This window comes from Ruditapes philippinarum, unplaced genomic scaffold (genome assembly GCF_026571515.1).
Source record: "Ruditapes philippinarum isolate M1 unplaced genomic scaffold, ASM2657151v2 ctg812_1_1_1_1, whole genome shotgun sequence".
Lineage (NCBI taxonomy): Eukaryota > Metazoa > Mollusca > Bivalvia > Venerida > Veneridae > Ruditapes > Ruditapes philippinarum.
Window position 1 is genome coordinate 553,028 of NW_026862783.1, and position 18,632 is coordinate 571,659.

General features: G+C 32.0%; 1 protein-coding gene across 1 annotated transcript in view; it reads right to left on the reverse strand.

Annotated features, from left to right (window-relative positions):
- Positions 1-18,573, reverse strand: part of LOC132720190 (follistatin-related protein 5-like) — a 55,156-nt gene extending 36,583 nt beyond the window's left edge. The window contains exons 1-3 of the mRNA XM_060704231.1: positions 18,469-18,573; positions 5,194-6,346; positions 4,513-4,725 (exon numbers count right to left, since the gene is read on the reverse strand). Coding sequence (XP_060560214.1) covers positions 4,513-4,725; positions 5,194-6,346; positions 18,469-18,573 — 1,471 coding nt within the window. The remainder of the gene's footprint in view (positions 1-4,512; positions 4,726-5,193; positions 6,347-18,468) is intronic.
- Between the last annotated feature and the right edge of the window lie 59 nt (positions 18,574-18,632).

An 18,632-nucleotide genomic window follows, 5' to 3' on the forward strand; every position in this document is an offset into this window, starting at 1 on the left:
TATGGGACTTGATAAATCAAGTTACACCTGGATACTTAATGTTTTATAAATAGTCAATGTCAGTCAGAAAGTACTGGTTCAAAGGTTGTCAAAAAGTATACATATAGAGATAGAAGAAATTAAATCATAAAGTTATAAATGAAGAGAAACAGAATAATGTAAAATAATGGAAGAACAGGAACTAATGGATAAGAAAAACAAAGAATAATTGAAGAATGGAAATCTCAGACTGGTGACAGACTAATCTAGTTTGACAAAATTATTTTCAGTATCAAATGTCTCACAAGAAAAATATTGCAATTATACCAACCAACCCTTTTCTTAAATTAACCCAAATGACTTCAGTGTACCAACTATATTAATGTTAAAGGAAAATTAACAAGTCTTGACCTACCATAAAAAAACTTCATAGCAAAAATAAGATCTGTTTTTCTACTGGAAGGAAAAATCAATTAAACCACCAACAAACATCCAAGATGAAAGAAACAATTTCTTTGTATTTTGTATTGAAGTACAAATCTCTTTCATCTCTTATGGAATGTATCAATGATAAGAAAAATACAAGACTAATGAAAATCTTTCTTGGTATTTAATATAAGAAAATCATAAAACTAATAGTAGAGTGACAATTTATGAGCTCAAAAGTAGCTCAGTTAAGGGAGAAGAAAAAAAAGAAGAAAATTTTATTTAACTTAAACAGTTACATGTATCTCATTATACAATGTTGACCAAAACAGATCTATAGAAAATATTTTGTCACAGTTTGTTAAGAATATTTGGTTTTTGCAGAATATTCAGAATATTACCTTTCATAAGAAAATCATATAACTAATATTCAGAATATTACATTTCATAAGAAAATCATATATCTAGCATAATTTCTCATCAAAGAAACTGTCCCTTTGTAAAATTCATTGTATTTCTACTAACATATAGGGCAAATATTTTCAAACACAAAAATATATCTTTTGCATTTAATATAATAAAGGATATAATTTTCGCCCCTGTTCAGTACACTTCTCACTTGCAAACATGAATTTGTAAGCTTCAAGTATTATATTGAGTTTAGAATACAATTGAAATATTAAAAGCGTGGTTCATTTTGTTCCAAATTATGAAATTTTGTTCCAAACTGCTCGATTATATACCATTTTGAAGCTTATCTTAATCACATGTAAGAGCACCTCACTTCAGCAAGTGAAAAACATTCTCCTCAAATCAAGGGCCGTTACTCTGTCGTTAATGAATTCGAATAATTAAATTATATGGCATAGAAAAGCCCATTGCTAAAACCAAAGCATACTTCGAAGAAAAGGGCAAATTAGTCTGTTGTCTTTTATTATAATTTGAAAAATTCTGCAAATAAATCAGGAAGAGATTCAGCCTTAAAACATTTCAATCAAAATCAAGAAAATTTAAAGAAAATAGTCCCTGCTGAACCGAACTATTATATGCCTAAGATGTACATAAGAAGATAAATCTAGATGTTACTTTATGACAGCCCCATGGGAGTAAAATTTGTCTGATATTTCTATACAATGGTATGTTTTATCAGCTGAATAAAAGCAGACAGTGACGACTTCCAGACAACCAAAGAACCAGTCTATGAATTCAGCTAAAGTAAAACACAGTCTAAAAGCAAAAATCTAACATCTCCCTGTTAATACCAAACAGAGGTGCTGGATGACATTTACTTCATACATATATAATTTAGTTTAAACTGTTCTACAAATGTTTCTCGGAAGTCTACCTTTTAACATTTTTGAACAGATAATTCAAGAGTAGATCCTGCTGTATGAGAATCACAAAAATACAAAAGTACAAAATGGGTTTACCACAACTTTCACTTTTTTTCTTCACACTATAGACTTAACACAATATTACATTTAAAAGACATTCTAAACATAGATAGCACTACTATTATATTAACCCCTGAATGTCTATATTTGAGACAAAACTAAACACCAGTAATGTTCCTGTATGCACCATGTCAAATTTGTTCACATAAATTGTTTCTGATATAGCAATTTAAAATTCATGAAATATGCAAGATATTCTTCTCTGAAAACAGATTACCAGAAACTTATTTTGCTTATATCATTTCTTTAATTGTATAAACTCTGCATTTGCACATCTCTTCCACTTTCAAATATAAAGGTTTTTTGGTACAAATATCTCACATATCAGTCAATTAATGAAGGTGCTACTGAAAAATCTAGATGAATCATCAACAAAAATAACCAAAAAGTATAGCCCATTAAAAATACCCACATTCAAAATTTAAATACAATATCATTCAATATTTAAGGACTTTATGAGTAAGTACACAAAAGTATATTTCAAGCCAAGGTGACCTTGACCTTATTGAAGGTCAAATCTTGACCTTAGTCCAAGGTCAAATCTTGACCCTAGTCAACGTCAAATGTAACCAAATTAAGCCAATAGAAGAAGTCTATATACAATAAACCTACCCTAAGACAAAGGACAGTAAATGAAGGTGTTATTATTACATGTTTGGACAGACTAATGGATAGACAGAGGGATGAGAGTCTAATGGCTTCTAATCCAGTTACCTCTCTGGCGTGGGTTCGATCCCCGGGAGATGCTTTGGTAGTTTAGCGCGGAGGCAGGTAGTCTTTTAAGTACTGGTGTAACTCTCCAGGAACGATGGTTAGGAAACTACCCGCCTATATGACTGAAATACTGTTGGGAAAAGGCGTAAAATCAGACAAACAAATAAAACAAATCAAGTAGCTATTTATCAAACAATTAACTAGCACAAACACAATTGAACCTTTGGTAATAAATGTAAATTACATATGATATCTCAGAATAGACTGTTTAAGTTTCCAGCTATATTACGTCAATACAGTCTCATATCTTACCATATTCAAACAATCTGAGTGCTTTGTGCAAAACATATGTAACTTATATGACATATAGACATAGTTACAGCCATTTCGCACAATCACTTCGATTTTAATTAAGACAACATTTCCAATAAAACATCTTCCCATACCAATATAACTTCCCTCTTAAAGATATGCATTAAAGTCATACGTCATTCTTACAAACTTCATCCATCTGAATCAATAACATCTTACCTAAAGCTACGCTTTCAACTGATAAAATATTACAAAATGCTCATTTTTCTTTTTGAACCAATATAATTTCATCTATCCAATATTTTGTTATCTCAAAATACTGAAAACCCATGTATGGTAAATGTTTATTTTCCCGATTGTCTTGAGTTAAGTCAAATTTAGAGAAACAGCCGGTTTTTTAGTAATTTATTGAAACAGCAATTTTCTCTCTATGCTAGACAATAAGGAAGGGGAAATTACGCACTTCTTGGAAAATTTGATTAAATTGTTTGTATAGTCAGTTCTTGGCACAATAAGCAGCATTTTCATTCCATTAAATATGACAGAAAATTTCAAATAACAGGATATATTTATTTTATGAAAATTTCTGTAGAATCAAAGATTATACATGTATATTTATTAAGTATTTTTTATAAAGTCAAAACATTTTACTGTACACTGACATCTCAAGTTCTCATTTTAAATGATTTAGATCAATATTTAAAAATTTTGAGTAATGCTTAAGTAAATTTCAGCTTTGCAAACTGAATTATAGTGAAATTGAAAATTGTTCATTTTTTGTCCTAAAACATGATTATCATGTAACAATGTAATTTATTTGTGATAAATGCTTACAAGTCCCTATTTTTGCTGGAATTCTATGAAGTAACTGAACAGCAGTCTGTTTTGCAAACAAGCACACAGAGGTTGAGCAAGAAGTGGTATAATGGTACAGGTGTCTAACCTCTCATCCCAGATATTTTTAGTTTAAGTTTTACAGGGGTCATGACCATGTTTCCTAATATGACACCAGTTCTACACAGTTCAAGGAAGCAGGCACTTGATCAATTTCAGTTGCAAGATCTTAAATAAATAGCTTAATAACCAAAACAAGGCTTCAGAAAGCAATAGCAAAAGCAAATATTGAAGATTATTTTCCCTTTCAAAAAAAAAAGATAAGGTTAAAAAGGTTTTTCAAAGACTGTTTGGAAAAAAAACAATTAAAATATATGCCAAGTTTACAATCTTCACAGCATGTAGTCAGAGACATAAATGTTTGCATGTTTACTATCAACATGTCTATTTTAAGACTTAGCCTACAGTAATGCGGAAACATCATTGTGTTCCAATGATGTAAAGACATGCAAACTACAGAGCCAGTCAATAAGAAAAACTCTCAAAGTAATGGAATTAACCATGCATCTTGTCCAGACATCATTAATTTCACTTTCTGGTAAGATATTGTTGCTAGTGGGCGATAGATTGTTGCTTACAATAACAGATTTGATAATTTGCTTTGTAAGCACAATAAAGCCTCACAGAAAAATTGTCTAATCCAAACATTGTCTATCTAGCTCATTTTTGAAGTACTACAACTCTGGTGCCAAATTCATAGATTAGTTTTACATTTGTTTGCCATAAAACTTACCGTTGACTTCACAGTTAGAGTCATGGTCCAGTCTAATATGTACACCAAGAACACAAGCTGTTCTGTGAAGCTCACAATGACTGGGATACAGTCTACCATCAGATCCACAGACTGGTTTGTAATGGCCATCACAGAAGTCAGGTTGTCCACAGAGACACAGTCCAAACTTGCACATACGTCCTGAAGCACAGCCTGCATCTTCATTACAGGACTCTGAAATTTAAAACTAACATGCACAGGAAAATTCAATTTTGCAAGGTTCATAAGAATCAATATGATACATCCTTTTACTGGGAAGAAAACATGTCTACAAAACTGAGTGTTAAAATATGTAAAAAATAAAATTTTGCAAAGAATTTCAATTACCTTTTTCCTTCATAATTTAGAATCATATTACAGTTTTATAATTTTTATAATAACAAAAATAAAACTATGAAAGACTTTTTGAATGACAGAATGTGAATAAATAAACTACACTTTAATTATAATCATTTTTTTTTTAATTTCTACGCAATGCGATATATTTCATTAGTTTTCTATCTTTTAATGTTTATCTACTTGTTTTAATCATGTTACTAGTTTATACAGCGAACTAAAAAGCCAGGGTTTAAAAGCAAACAACTAATCAAAGCAGAGTTACAAAGCATACTGTTGAACTAACACCAAATTTTTACCACATACCAACTGGCTTAGATTCTATCAAGTTCCATGTTTCAACTCTTTCCTTCCATTGTGGATAAGCAGGTTGTGTGACAGTAGACTTGATATCTTTTTTTGGTGTGGGCGGGTTTGGACTGGTGCTTGGTTCCACATCTGTCTTTGGTATGCTGCTTTTATCTGTTACAATCTTCTCCTTATCAACATACTTCTTGTCCTTTACCTCTTTTGCCTTCTTTTCATCCTCATCTTTGGAATTATTTTCAGACTGGGTCTCAGTTTGTGCAGGTTGATCACCATACATTCTATCATACTGTTTGAACCAGTCATGGGGAGTCTGATTAAGCATTTCTTGTTCAGCTCTTTCTTCACTGCTACTGTAACTACTATCACCATCTTCATCATAGTAATCATAATAGTCATTGTAAGCTTCACTGCTTTCATCTTGCGATTCACTCTCTTTACTGGTTGCCACTTTATCATCATGATCATCATCTTCATCATAATCATCAGCATCTTTCTGATCTGCATCATCTTCACTATCGCTATCTTCAGTGATGACTTGTTTGGCCTCAGATGAATCACCAGTTGCATATGTATCAGTTGTACTTGGTTTATCAACATTATCCTTCACAGTGTCTGTAATTGTTGCAACATTTTTCTTAAAATAAGGATGTTCCTTGTAGAATTTATCAATATCAATTCCATCTAGTGCATCATTGGTTTCATCATTAGTATCTGCATCTATTCTTTTCTCTCTTTTTAATTCCTTCTGTTCTTCAGATAAATCTTTCTTCACTGATTTATGATGCCTATGTGATTTTCTATTTTCTCTATTTCTTCTATGTTTCCTTTCTTTTTTATTCTCTGCAACAGTCCATTCACTGGTCATATCCTCTAGTCCTCCTTCCACTGGTTTTATATCATTATCACTATCTACAACATCTTGTTTTTTATCATCAGTTCCGTTAATAGTATCACTTTTATTCCCATCACCAATTAGTCTACCATTTTCTTGATTATATTTCTCATAAAGCTGTTGGTATTTATCATGCAGTTTGTTAGTATTGTCAGTTTTACCTATTTTAGTATTATATTCACCAAACATTTCTCCTGTATGATCAGGGTTGTCAACAAATGGAAAAGACTTCCACTCATCATAAAGTCCTTCATGATTCTGAAAACATAATATGGTTAAAATATAATATGGTTAAACATATCAAAAGAATATCAGTATTGTAAAAAGTATTCACAACAGTATGTGTTCTAGTTTTTTGCATCTTATAGTTAAACAAGACATGTCTTCATTTGTCATTTAACATTTTAAATAGGGAGATCTATCTAATACTAGTTTTGCTGGACAGACATCCAATCTGAATTAGAATATATTAAACACTTTTCTACATAACATCTGAAATTACTGTGACAAATTTGATAAACCTAAGCAAATGCTTTTTCAAATGCTCCACAAATATTTTGGTTAATATTGTAAACAAGCATTTGATAGTATTGCGGGCAATACAGTAGTCCCCTACCGGTCCCTCAAAAAGTTCTTTAATTGTCATACACTCCTGTGTATTGCCATTTATAATGAATTTGAGGATGAAGTCTGTATTTGAAAATATCGACCACAAAACATAATAAAATAAGTTTGTCTATATCACAGTAATGTGTTAAGTTTCCATGCTTAGTAAGGAAATTATGTTTATACAACCTTGTCATATTATTACGATGTGAGATTTTAAAGTAAATCCTATAAGGAATGAAGAAGTTGGAGTGAAATTACCAGTTTCTCGAAAAAAATCTAAGTTCAAGGGGGACATAATTCTGGAAATAGTCTTGCTAGAGTATTTAACCTTCTCAAAAATGTTGAGTGATAATAAGAAACATATATATGAAGTTTGAAGTAGATACATTAGGAAATAAAGAAGTTATTGTTATTTAAAAAAGACAACATTTTTTCCCCTAAAAAATCTAAGTTCAAGGGAGGTAATACTGATATTTTTTGTGCTAGAGTTATAAACCTTGTCACATATGATGTGGTTGATGACCAGAAACTTATATTTAAAGTTTGAAGTAAACACCTTAAGAAATAAAGAACATATAGTGAAAAAGCTGAAAAATTTAAATCAGAAATCTTGAAATTCAGGCTATTTGTTGCCATAGCAACCAGAATTTTCAACATAGGAAGAAAAGAAAAAGATGTGCATAATCTCCAGACTGCCATCTACCCATATTTCAAGTTTCATAAAAATATTTTCAGTACTTTTTGAGTTATCACTGGATCCAGTTTATGTGCTAAATTTGCCATATTTTCAGACTATTTGTTGCCATAGCAACCAGAATTTTCAACATAGGAAGGAAAAAAAAAGACGTGCATAATCTCCATACTGCCATCTATCCATATATCAAGTTTCATAAAAATATTTTCAGTACTTTTTGCGTTTGCGTTATCGCGGGATCCAGTTTTGTGGACGGACGGACTGACGGACAGACAGACGGACAGACAGACGGACGGAGGGTAAATCTAAAGTCCCCTCCGGTTAAACCGGTAGGGGACTAATAAGGTTAATATGATAATAATAAATTTAATATAGCAAAGTATATTAAATATAGGCTTTTTACAGAAATTGCGTACATGTACCGGGGTACTGCTGCAAGCAAATGTTTTGTTGTTTTTTTTTCCCGAAGATAAAAATGATCTAATTTAGAGAAGTCATTTTTATATTGTCACACAGCGTCATTCTAGAATGGACAAATTGAATTTATTGCAAGGACTCCCCGCAGTAAATTAGACAGACTTTCACAAGAGGGATTAATTTGAACCAAATATTTTTTGTCAGTTACGTGAATGAAAGTTCTTTTTATTGGAATTTCAGAGAGAAAAAGTAGTAAAGCTCAACTACATTATTTTCCGATGGTCAACTTATATTGTGAGTGAGAAAGCTTAAAGCAAGAGATTTTCACATCTGATCAGTTTTAATTAAGTATTTTCCTGTCCTAGCTATGACCGCAGTTTTACTCAAGAATTGTTGTGTCCTAGCTTTAATGTCCACTGTTTCTTTCAATCAAGATTTTTCTAGTCCTGAGCTATGACCATAGTTTCAATCAAGAACTGTTCTGTCCTTTCTTTAATGTCCACTGTTTCAATCAAGATTTTTCTTGTCCTAGCTATGACAACATTTTAAGATCTTTTTCTGACCTTTTCCCCCAACATGTTCTTCAAAAGTTTTAAATGAGAATTTTACTACTACTTTTTTTGTAAGAATATAATTTATAGTAAACTCGAAATAGGAAATGTTCAAAATAGCTGAATTAATATCAGAAATAAAAAGAATATGAGAAGGGATTGAGAAAGACTTGTTTTGGGTAGTTTGGGGAGAAATTCTGATTATGTTCTTCAGTTTTATATTAATATGTTGCAGAAGTGTTGAACACTTCTAAAGTGCTTATTCTAACATTCTAACAACTATAAACAAACAGACAAAAACTGTTTGATTACTTTAATAGATCTCCTCTCAATAAATTTAATTCAAATCTCATATCAACAGAGATATTCAAGCAAGTACAAAGTAAATGAATGATGTGAAAACAACAGAAAATTAAAGCCATTTATCATTGTTCCATTTCACAATCTAATAAATATTTAATGCTTCTTAACAGAGAGAAAGTTATCTTTACCATTTGCCCAATATTAACTTTGTTTTGTTTATTCTGATGTTTCACAGTACCGCATTGAAACATCTCAATTATAACAAAGCAATATCCAATTTTCAAATCCCCTGAGGTAGAGGAAAACAGAAGATTGTCTGGATAAGGAAAATTATAAGGATTTTGACTTGACAAATATATTTCTAAAAATGCCCACGCTGCCCACTGTGTACTCAGCTTTCTTAACTGCTAAGTCAAAAAGATAATCTTATAATTCAACATAAAAATTACATAGAGGATATTTGTTTGTTTTGCATGTAAGATTGAAATATAATTTCACTGAGTGAACACCAGATGCAATATTTTCACGAGTGGCGTAGCCACGAGTGAAAACATAATAGCTGGTGTTCACGAATGAAATATATTTTAATCTTATATGTAAAACAAATAAATTTTCTTTTTATTTCATGCTGCTTTGTAAGTGATTTCAAGTATCTTATTACTGATTTTGCCGCGTAACGTCGCGCATTCTCCTTTGTGACGTCATCACATCATGACGTCACGACATCAATTTTGAAATATAGTTCTGTTAAAATTCTCTAATTTTGTTACATTTTTTTATCATGATGTATGATGCCATCGACTTTCTTTTCCTAAAGAAACAAAATTTACGTATGACAGCATTTATTTCTGCCTGTTATTCCATTTAGTTATGATTTTCTTTTCATCCGCATTCAGATATAGTCCGGCTACAGTGAAAATTATATTTTATAAATTTCACTAGTGGTTTATTGGAATATAGTCATCTGATATATTACAATAAAACACTGGAAAGCATGAAATACATTATGATGTTACCCACATATACCTCATTTTGAGTATTCCCCCCCCCCCCCCCCCTTCAAGTTGGGATCCAAGGTTTTGTGAGTTCCAAATCAATTCCAATGTCAACTACAACAATTTCGATTCAATTCACAACCAAAAATAAACCCTTAAAAAATATGAGTTTCAGTCCCTGTCTGGCAAGTCTATTGCTTTATAACGTTACATGCCATTGGTTAACTTAACTCAGTCATCCAATCAGTTAGCGCATAGTGTTGTATTTTTGGTAAGCAAATCAGAATGGATTCAAATGTCAAAGTAGAAAATATAAATCTAAAAAATCATCCAACAAACCTTAAATAAAAGGCGTGATGTAAAAGATGTGTTTAAAATGTCTAGTTTAACTTCAGAAAAAAGTCAGATCTGTAAGTGTACTATTCTTATTACTGTGATAGTTTGTTTGATTAAAATTGTTTTTAAATAGACCACTTTTTATTTTCATAAACACTTATAAATTAGTTGAGATCTAAAGAAATGCAAAAAACTATGTAAAGGGCCACTCAAGTGCAAATGAGCAGAATTGTTAACTGAAGACAAATAGTTATCAGATATGAATCAAATCAAAAATAATCGAATCGGGTGCCAGAAATCAAAATCGGATCAAATCGAACATTTGGTGAATTGTTGCAGCCCTAGTGGTAGTGTAGGTTGATCACCATACATTACAAAACAACAACAACATTACTATGTGTCAGACATCATAAATGAAATCTGTTGCAAATCCACTAGTCATAGACTGGATTAAATGCACCATAATTGGTAATTTATTTAAAATCTTTATATTTCAGAATCATTAATTACTGACACAAAAACTTGCAGAAATGAAGATTATTCCTGGTAAACAGAAAACAAACAAAACAACAATTTTCTTCTCTGACTAATTGGAATTGTGGTTAAGAAAACTCTCAATAATTTATCAAAATACAAGGAAAATAGCTAGAGAAAATGATATCTAATTGGTACCATTTAGCACATTTCCTGGAACAATTATGTTACATCAGAGACATTTTTTCTCACTTCTAAAAACCAACCTTGTCTTTTACAGAAATCAATATCTTCTCATAACCTTTAGTTATAGCTTAAAAACACTCAAAAACTTAAATAAAATCTTATTGTTACTGTGCTATAGGGTGTTGTTTCAAAACATATACAAAATGATTCTTTTTCATTGCATATTTAACCACCACAAGGTATTACATAGTTTAACAAAATCAATACAAACTTTCCTTGTTTAATACTTTCATAGGCTCCCCTGAGAATATGTTTATCGAATGCTTGTCTCGTGTTAAAAGCCGTCACTAATTCCCGGTATTACAGTGCCTTCTTTTCAATATAGGTGTAGACAATAAGACTATTTTGGAGAAAAACAAAGCCAGAAATTGAGAAATTTACATCAGTTAACTGTAATACTTTAAGCGCAAAATAGCAGGGGAATAACTGCCATAGTTATAATCGCAACAATAAATCAAACACAACTTAACGGAAAATGTGCGGTACATATATAGCAAGATTCGGTCACATGACTTCCACTGGTAGTTAATCACTTGGCATACATATATATACAGTATGTATGCCTGTTTCCCTCCGATTTTTCTATGAATAATTAATTAAAAAACATCTCGCAGTTTCCCTATTATTGAATTCACAAGACACAGTATCAGCCAAAATCGTTAAGTATCTTGTAACAAACACATCTTCCCTAATGAAGAGTATTCGAGACAGAAAATGGAAATGTAGCATTACAGCAGGAAATGATATGCATTTTTTTACATGTTGATAACAATAAAATCCCTTGAAGAAGACACTGCCTTTGAAAAGTAGGAAAGATTTTCTAGCAAAAAAAGCTAGTGTTTCACTATTTAAACAAGCATTTGATAGTATTGCGGGCAATACAGTAGTCCCCTACCGGTCCCTCAAAAAGTTCTTTAATTGTCATACACTCCTGTGTATTGCCATTTATAATGAATTTGAGGATGAAGTCTGTATTTGAAAATATCGACCACAAAACATAACAAAATAAGTTTGTCTATATCACAGTAATGTGTTAAGTTTCCATGCTTAGTAAGGAAATTATGTTTATACAACCTTGTCATATTATTACGATGTGGGATTTTAAAGTAAATCCTATAAGGAATGAAGAAGTTGGAGTGAAAATACCAGTTTCTCGAAAAAAATCTAAGTTCAAGGGGGACATAATTCTGGAAATAGTCTTGCTAGAGTATTTAACCTTCTCAAAAATGTCGAGTGATAATAAGAAACATATATATGAAGTTTGAAGTAGATACATTAGGAAATAAAGAAGTTATTTAAAAAAGACAACATTTTTTTTCATAAAAAATCTAAGTTCAAGGGAGGTAATATTGATATTTTTTGTGCTAGAGTTATAAACCTTGTCACATATGATGTGGTTGATGACCAGGAACTTATATTTAAAGTTTGAAGTAAACACCTTAAGAAATAAAGAACATATAGTGAAAAAGCTGAAAAATTTAAATCAGAAATCTTGAAATTCAGGCTATTTGTTGCCATAGCAACCAGAATTTTCAACATAGGAAGAAAAGAAAAAAGATGTGCATAATCTCCAGACTGCCATCTACCCATATTTCAAGTTTCATAAAAATATTTTCAGTACTTTTTGAGTTATCACTGGATCCAGTTTATGTGTTAAATTTGCCATATTTTCAGACTATTTGTTGCCATAGCAACCAGAATTTTCAACATAGGAAGAAAAAAAAAAGACGTGCATAATCTCCATACTGCCATCTATCCATATATCAAGTTTCATAAAAATATTTTCAGTACTTTTTGCGTTATCGCGGGATCCAGTTTTGTGGACGGACGGACTGACGGACTGACAGACTGACAGACAGACAGACGGACAGACAGACGGACAGACGGACGGAGGGTAAACCTAAAGTCCCCTCCGGTTAAACCGGTAGGGGACTAAAAATTGTTCCTTATAATAAAAAAAAATGTTTCTTGCTTGATCATAGGTATAAGGTATCTGCAGTTTCAGCAGTTTAACAACATTTAATACTAAATACAGATGACAGGCTTCTCGGCTGTTTACTTTTCTTAGTTTTTCCCAAACTAATAAAATCAATACTTCATCTTCCAGAAAATCAAGAACATTTAATTGTAATAACTGCATTCCTAAGTATCAGAAATCCTTGACAATTGCAATTTTTCATGCTAAGATTATTACCGTATGTGATAATTGCTATATGTTGCGCTTTTTTTTGGTTTCTTTTTTTTTTCATTTCTAAAAAAAATATTTTCATGATGTATTCAACGTAATAGAAAAGAAAAAATGTAATTATATAATTCAAATCTGTATTTTTTATGTGTTGTCAGCTGAAAAATAATAGTGTACAATATAATTTATTTCATATCTGGGCTATTGTCAGATTTAAAACATAAACACTATTTTCAGACAGTTTAATAAAAAGACTGACTATTTCAAGCCATTGTTAATGTATTGTCCGCTGAAAAGAGTCTAGAATCATTGTAGACTTGTTGTCACATGTCCTTTTTACTTGTTACTATGTATGTCTGTTTCGCTGCAAGTATTACTGTATATGTATTTCCAGTCAGCTACATTTATTGTCAGTCTGTTGCTCATGTGTTGCCAGATAATTTCAGTCTGTTGTCAATGTGTTGCCAGAACTTATTTTCATAAGAGCAGTGGGAAAATATAAGAAAAGTCTATGACTACTTTGTAAGTTTACTATTAATATGGTAACTGCAAATTAAACAAGAAACATGGCAATGCCATGAAACCAGGTTTTCAATTATCACCATTGTAGATAAATATGTTGTATTTGAAATACAAATACAAGCAACAAACAATGTAACTATGTGCAATGTAAAACATGAATAATGTAGGAATTGCCACAGAGGAAGTGTTCACTATAATTATATTCTGTATAAGGAAAAAAAACAAAGGGCCATAATTAAATAAAAAATTATTCAATCACAAAACCCTGACAATATGTGCCAGGGCACTGGATGACAAAGCTACTGTGAAAGTTTGAACAAAATCCGTTGAGAAATGTAGGAGTTCAGCACAGAAAATTTTTTTCACTATATATTCTGTATAAGGAAAAATAACAAAGGGCCATAATTAGGTCAAATATTATCCAATCACAAAACCCCGATAATGTGCGCCAGGGCACTTGATGACAAAGCCTCTGTGAAAGTTTGGTCAAAATCTGTTGAGAAATGTAGGAGAAGTTGCGCATCATGGTATGGTAAAAATTGTTCACTATATAATCTGTATAAGGAAAACAAACAAAGGGCCATAATTAGGTCAAATATTATCCAATCACAAAACCCGATAATGTGCGCCAGGGAATTTGATAACAAAGCTTCTGTGAAAGTTTGGTCAAAATCTGTTGAGAAATGTAGGAGAAGTTGCGCATGGTAAAAATTGTTCACTATATAATCTGTATAAGGAAAAAAAACAAAGGGCCATAATTAGGTCAAATATTATCCAATTTCAAAACCCCGATAATGTGCGCCAGGGAATTTGATAACAAAGCTTCTTTGAAAGATTGGTCAAAATCTGTTGAGAAATGTAGGAGAAGTTGCGCATGGTAAAAAATGTTCACTATATAATCTGTATAAGGAAAAAAAACAAAGGGCCATAATTAGGTCAAATATTATCCAATCACAAAATCCTGACAATATGCCCTAAGGCACTTGATGACAAAGCCTCTGTGAAAGTTTTGTCAAAGTCCGTAGGGAAATGTAGGAGGAGTTGCGCACAGAAAATTGTTCACTATATATCCTATATTGGGAAAAAAAACAAAGGGCCATTATTAGGTCAAATATTATCCAATCACAAAACCCCGACAATATGCGCCAGGTCACTTGATGACAAAGCTTCTGTGAAAGTTTGGTCAAAATCCGTTGAAAAATGTAGGAGGAGTTGCGCACAGAAGAAATTGTTTACGCCCGCCCGTCCGCCCATCTGCCCGCCCGCCGACATACCTCAATCTAATAACCAGTTTTTTCCTTCGGAAAACCTGGTTAAAAAGGTATCAAATTCAGCATCCTATCATTTAAAGTTTCACTCCTGTCAGTTCAATAATCTCTTCCCAGTTGTAATTTAAACATTCAGATTATAAATATCACACCATATCATAATTTTATTGATATCAAATATTGTAAATGAAAAGATCAATTGTTAACAATGATCCAACATTAGCCTGGAGTGTATGACTAAGGTACTTTCAGGTCAACATCAACAGCTCATAGATCAATACGAAACATTGATTTCTACCATGATTCACAACATCCACAACTTACAATATCTGCCACTGTTGTATTACCATATTGTAAGGTTTCTGCAATGTTGTCTTAATTGTTTTATATGCTGCTGCTCATAATTTGAATCATTTCAACACAACTGAGAAAACAACAAATCTAAGCCATGAGTATTAAGCCATATCAGTCAGTAAATTAATACTGTCATACCAGGCTTAATTCTTCTGGTTGCTCAGATTCTAAAACTAATTAATACCAGTAAATGGCACCTCAAAAATTCAAACCAGGACGAGTCCACTGAGGGTCAAGGCCACAGACAACAAATTTTATGGTTATCCTACACATCCAAAATATGTTGATGTCAGAAGATGGAAAGTCATGTCTAATCTAATGAAAATCTGTCTGACAGTTTACATTGAAAGGCTTCTTCAAGTTGTGTCTTCTTTTTCTATTTCATGTAAACAATGGAACAATTAATTTGTATTGCAAGGCTTGCATTAAACTTAAATAGAAACTCCCAGACAGAAATCAAATACTGCCACATGGTAATGTCAGTCATACACTCTCATTACATACTTTAGATTAACTTTAATGTCTGACTTATAATTGCAACTGAGACTTATGTATAATATAATATATTATGACAGACTCAAGGACTTTAACTTTTTGTGACAGCAATTATAAACAGTACTTAAGCTACACAATACCTTAAAACTGTAATAATTATACAGGAGTGGACAATCATTGTTTTGGCACTAAGTCAATTAAGAATGAAACTTTACTTGAAAGACCAACTAATGAAGAAACTGTACTTGACAAACCAACTTATGTAGAAACTTTACTTGACAGACCAAATTATGTAGAAACTTTCATTGACAGACCAAGTTACGTAGATGTTTACATGACGAACCAACTTGTGTAGAAACTTTACTTGACAGACCCACTTATGTAGAAACTTAACTTGACAGACCAACTTATGTAGAAGCTTTACTTGACAAACCAACTAATGTAGAAACTTTACTTAACAGACCAACTTATGTAGAAACTTTAATTGACAGACAAAGTTACGTAGAGGTTTACATGATGGACCAGCTTGTGTAGAACTTTACTTGACAGACCAACTTATGTAGAAACTTAACTTGACAGACCAACTTATGTAGAAGCTTTACTTGACAGACCAACTTATGTAGAAACTTAACTTGACAGACCAACTTGTGTAGAACTTTACTTGACAGACCAACTTATGTAGAAACTTAACTTGACAGACCAACTTCTGTAGAAGCTTTACTTGACAAACCAACTAATGTAGAAACTTTACTTAACAGACCAACTTATGTAGAAACTTTAATTGACAGACAAAGTTACATAGAGGTTTACATGATGGACCAGCTTGTGTAGAACTTTACTTGACAGACCAACTTATGTAGAAACTTAACTTGACAGACCAACTTATAGAGAAATTTAACTTGACAGACCCACTTGTGTAGAAACTTAACTTGACAGACCAACTTGTGTAGAAACTTTACTTGACAGACCAACTTATGAAGAAACTTAACTTGACAGACCAACTTATGTAGAAGCTTAACTTGACAGACCAACTTATGTAGAAATTTAACTTGACAGACCCACTTGTGTAGAAACTTAACTTGACAGACCAACTTGGGTAGAAACTTTACTTGACAGACCAACTTATGAAGAAACTTAACTTGACAGACCAACTTATGTAGAAACTTAACTTGACAGACCAACTTATGTAGAAATTTAACTTGACAGACCAACTTGTGTGTAGAAACTTAACTTGACAGACCAACTTATGAAGAAACTTAACTTGACAGACCAACTTATGTAGAAGCTTTACTTGACAGACCGAATTATGTAGACATTTTAATTTGACAGACAAAGTTACGTAGAGGTTTACATGACGGACCAACTTGTGTAGAAACTTTACTTGACAGACCAACTTGTGTAGAAACTTTACTTGACAGACCAACTTATGTAGAAACTTTAATTGACAGACCAAGTTATGTAGAGGTTTACATGACAGACCAACTTGTGTAGAAACTTAACTTGACAGACCAACTTGTGTAGAAACTTTACTTGACAGACCAACTTATGTAGAAACTTTAATTGACAGACCAAGTTATGTAGAGGTTTACATGACAGACCAACTTGTGTAGAAACTTAACTTGACTGACCAACTTGTGTAGAAACTTTACTTGACAGACCAACTTATGAAGAAACTTAACTTGACAGACCAACTTATGTAGAAGCTTTACTTGACAGACCAAATAATGAAGAAACTTAACTTGACAGACCAACTTATGTAGAAGCTTTACTTGACAGACCGAATTATGTAGAAATTTTAATTGACAGACCAAGTTATGTAGAGGTTTACATGACAGACCAACTTGTGTAGAAACTTAACTTGACAGACCAACTTGTGTAGAAACTTTACTTGACAGACCAACTTATGAAGAAACTTAACTTGACAAGACAACTTATGTAGAAGCTTTACTTGACAGACCAACTTATGAAGAAACTTAACTTGACAGACCAACTTATGTAGAAGCTTTACTTGACAGACCGAATTATGTAGAAATTTTAATTGACAGACCAACTTACGAAGAGGTTTACATGAAGGACAAACTTGTGTAGAAACTTTACTTGACAGACCAACTTATGTAGAAGCTTTACTTGATAGACCAACATATATAGAAACTTTACTTGACAGACCAACTTATGTAGAAGCTTTACTTGACATACTAACATATGTAGAAACTTTACTTGACAGACCAACATATGTAGAAACTTTACTAGAAAGACCAACATATATAAAAACTTTACTTGACAGATCAACTTATGTAAAATCTTTACTTGACAGACCATCTTAGGTAGAAATTGTGCTTGACAGACCAACTTATGAAGAAACTGTACTTGACAGACCAACTTATGTAGAAACTTTTTTTACTTGACATACCAACTTATGCAACCATATCACAAATGCACAAGCAAAATTATATGAAATTTCTATATAGACACTCTGAGTTTACATGGATATTATACCTATAAACAGAAATGAATTATACCCTAGTCGAAGTTGTCTAAAGGGTGTTAATTATTATACATATTACATGCTCCACCATTAACCTTTCTATATGATAAATAACACAGCGTCTATGTTATAAAATATTCATAAAACCTATACAGAAATACTATAATGCCAGGATACGAATATCTCTGCATCTTGTCTAAAGGATGTTGTTCACTAAAAACAAACATTAATATTTCATAACTCTCTATATGACCATATAAATGCAGGCAATAGACTATCTTGAATCATGCCATTCATCGATCCTCGAACAATGTTTATCTGCAATATTCATCATATTCAGTATTCTATTTTCCATTACAATGATAGAGTTCTAAGTTATAATGCATAGATACCCATTCATTACTTTGATGTGAAGATTATGTTGATGGGTTACCCTGATTTTATACCATATTAATCTGTGATTTATATGATATTGGGTACATGTACACACACGGTTGCTCATAAATCGTCTTAGTCCTAATACTACTGTCAACTTCAAAAGTTTCTTCCATTATGTACCTTTCATCTTTTTCTGACAGTTTTAAAGCATTTTTCTTTGTTTAAATCTCTC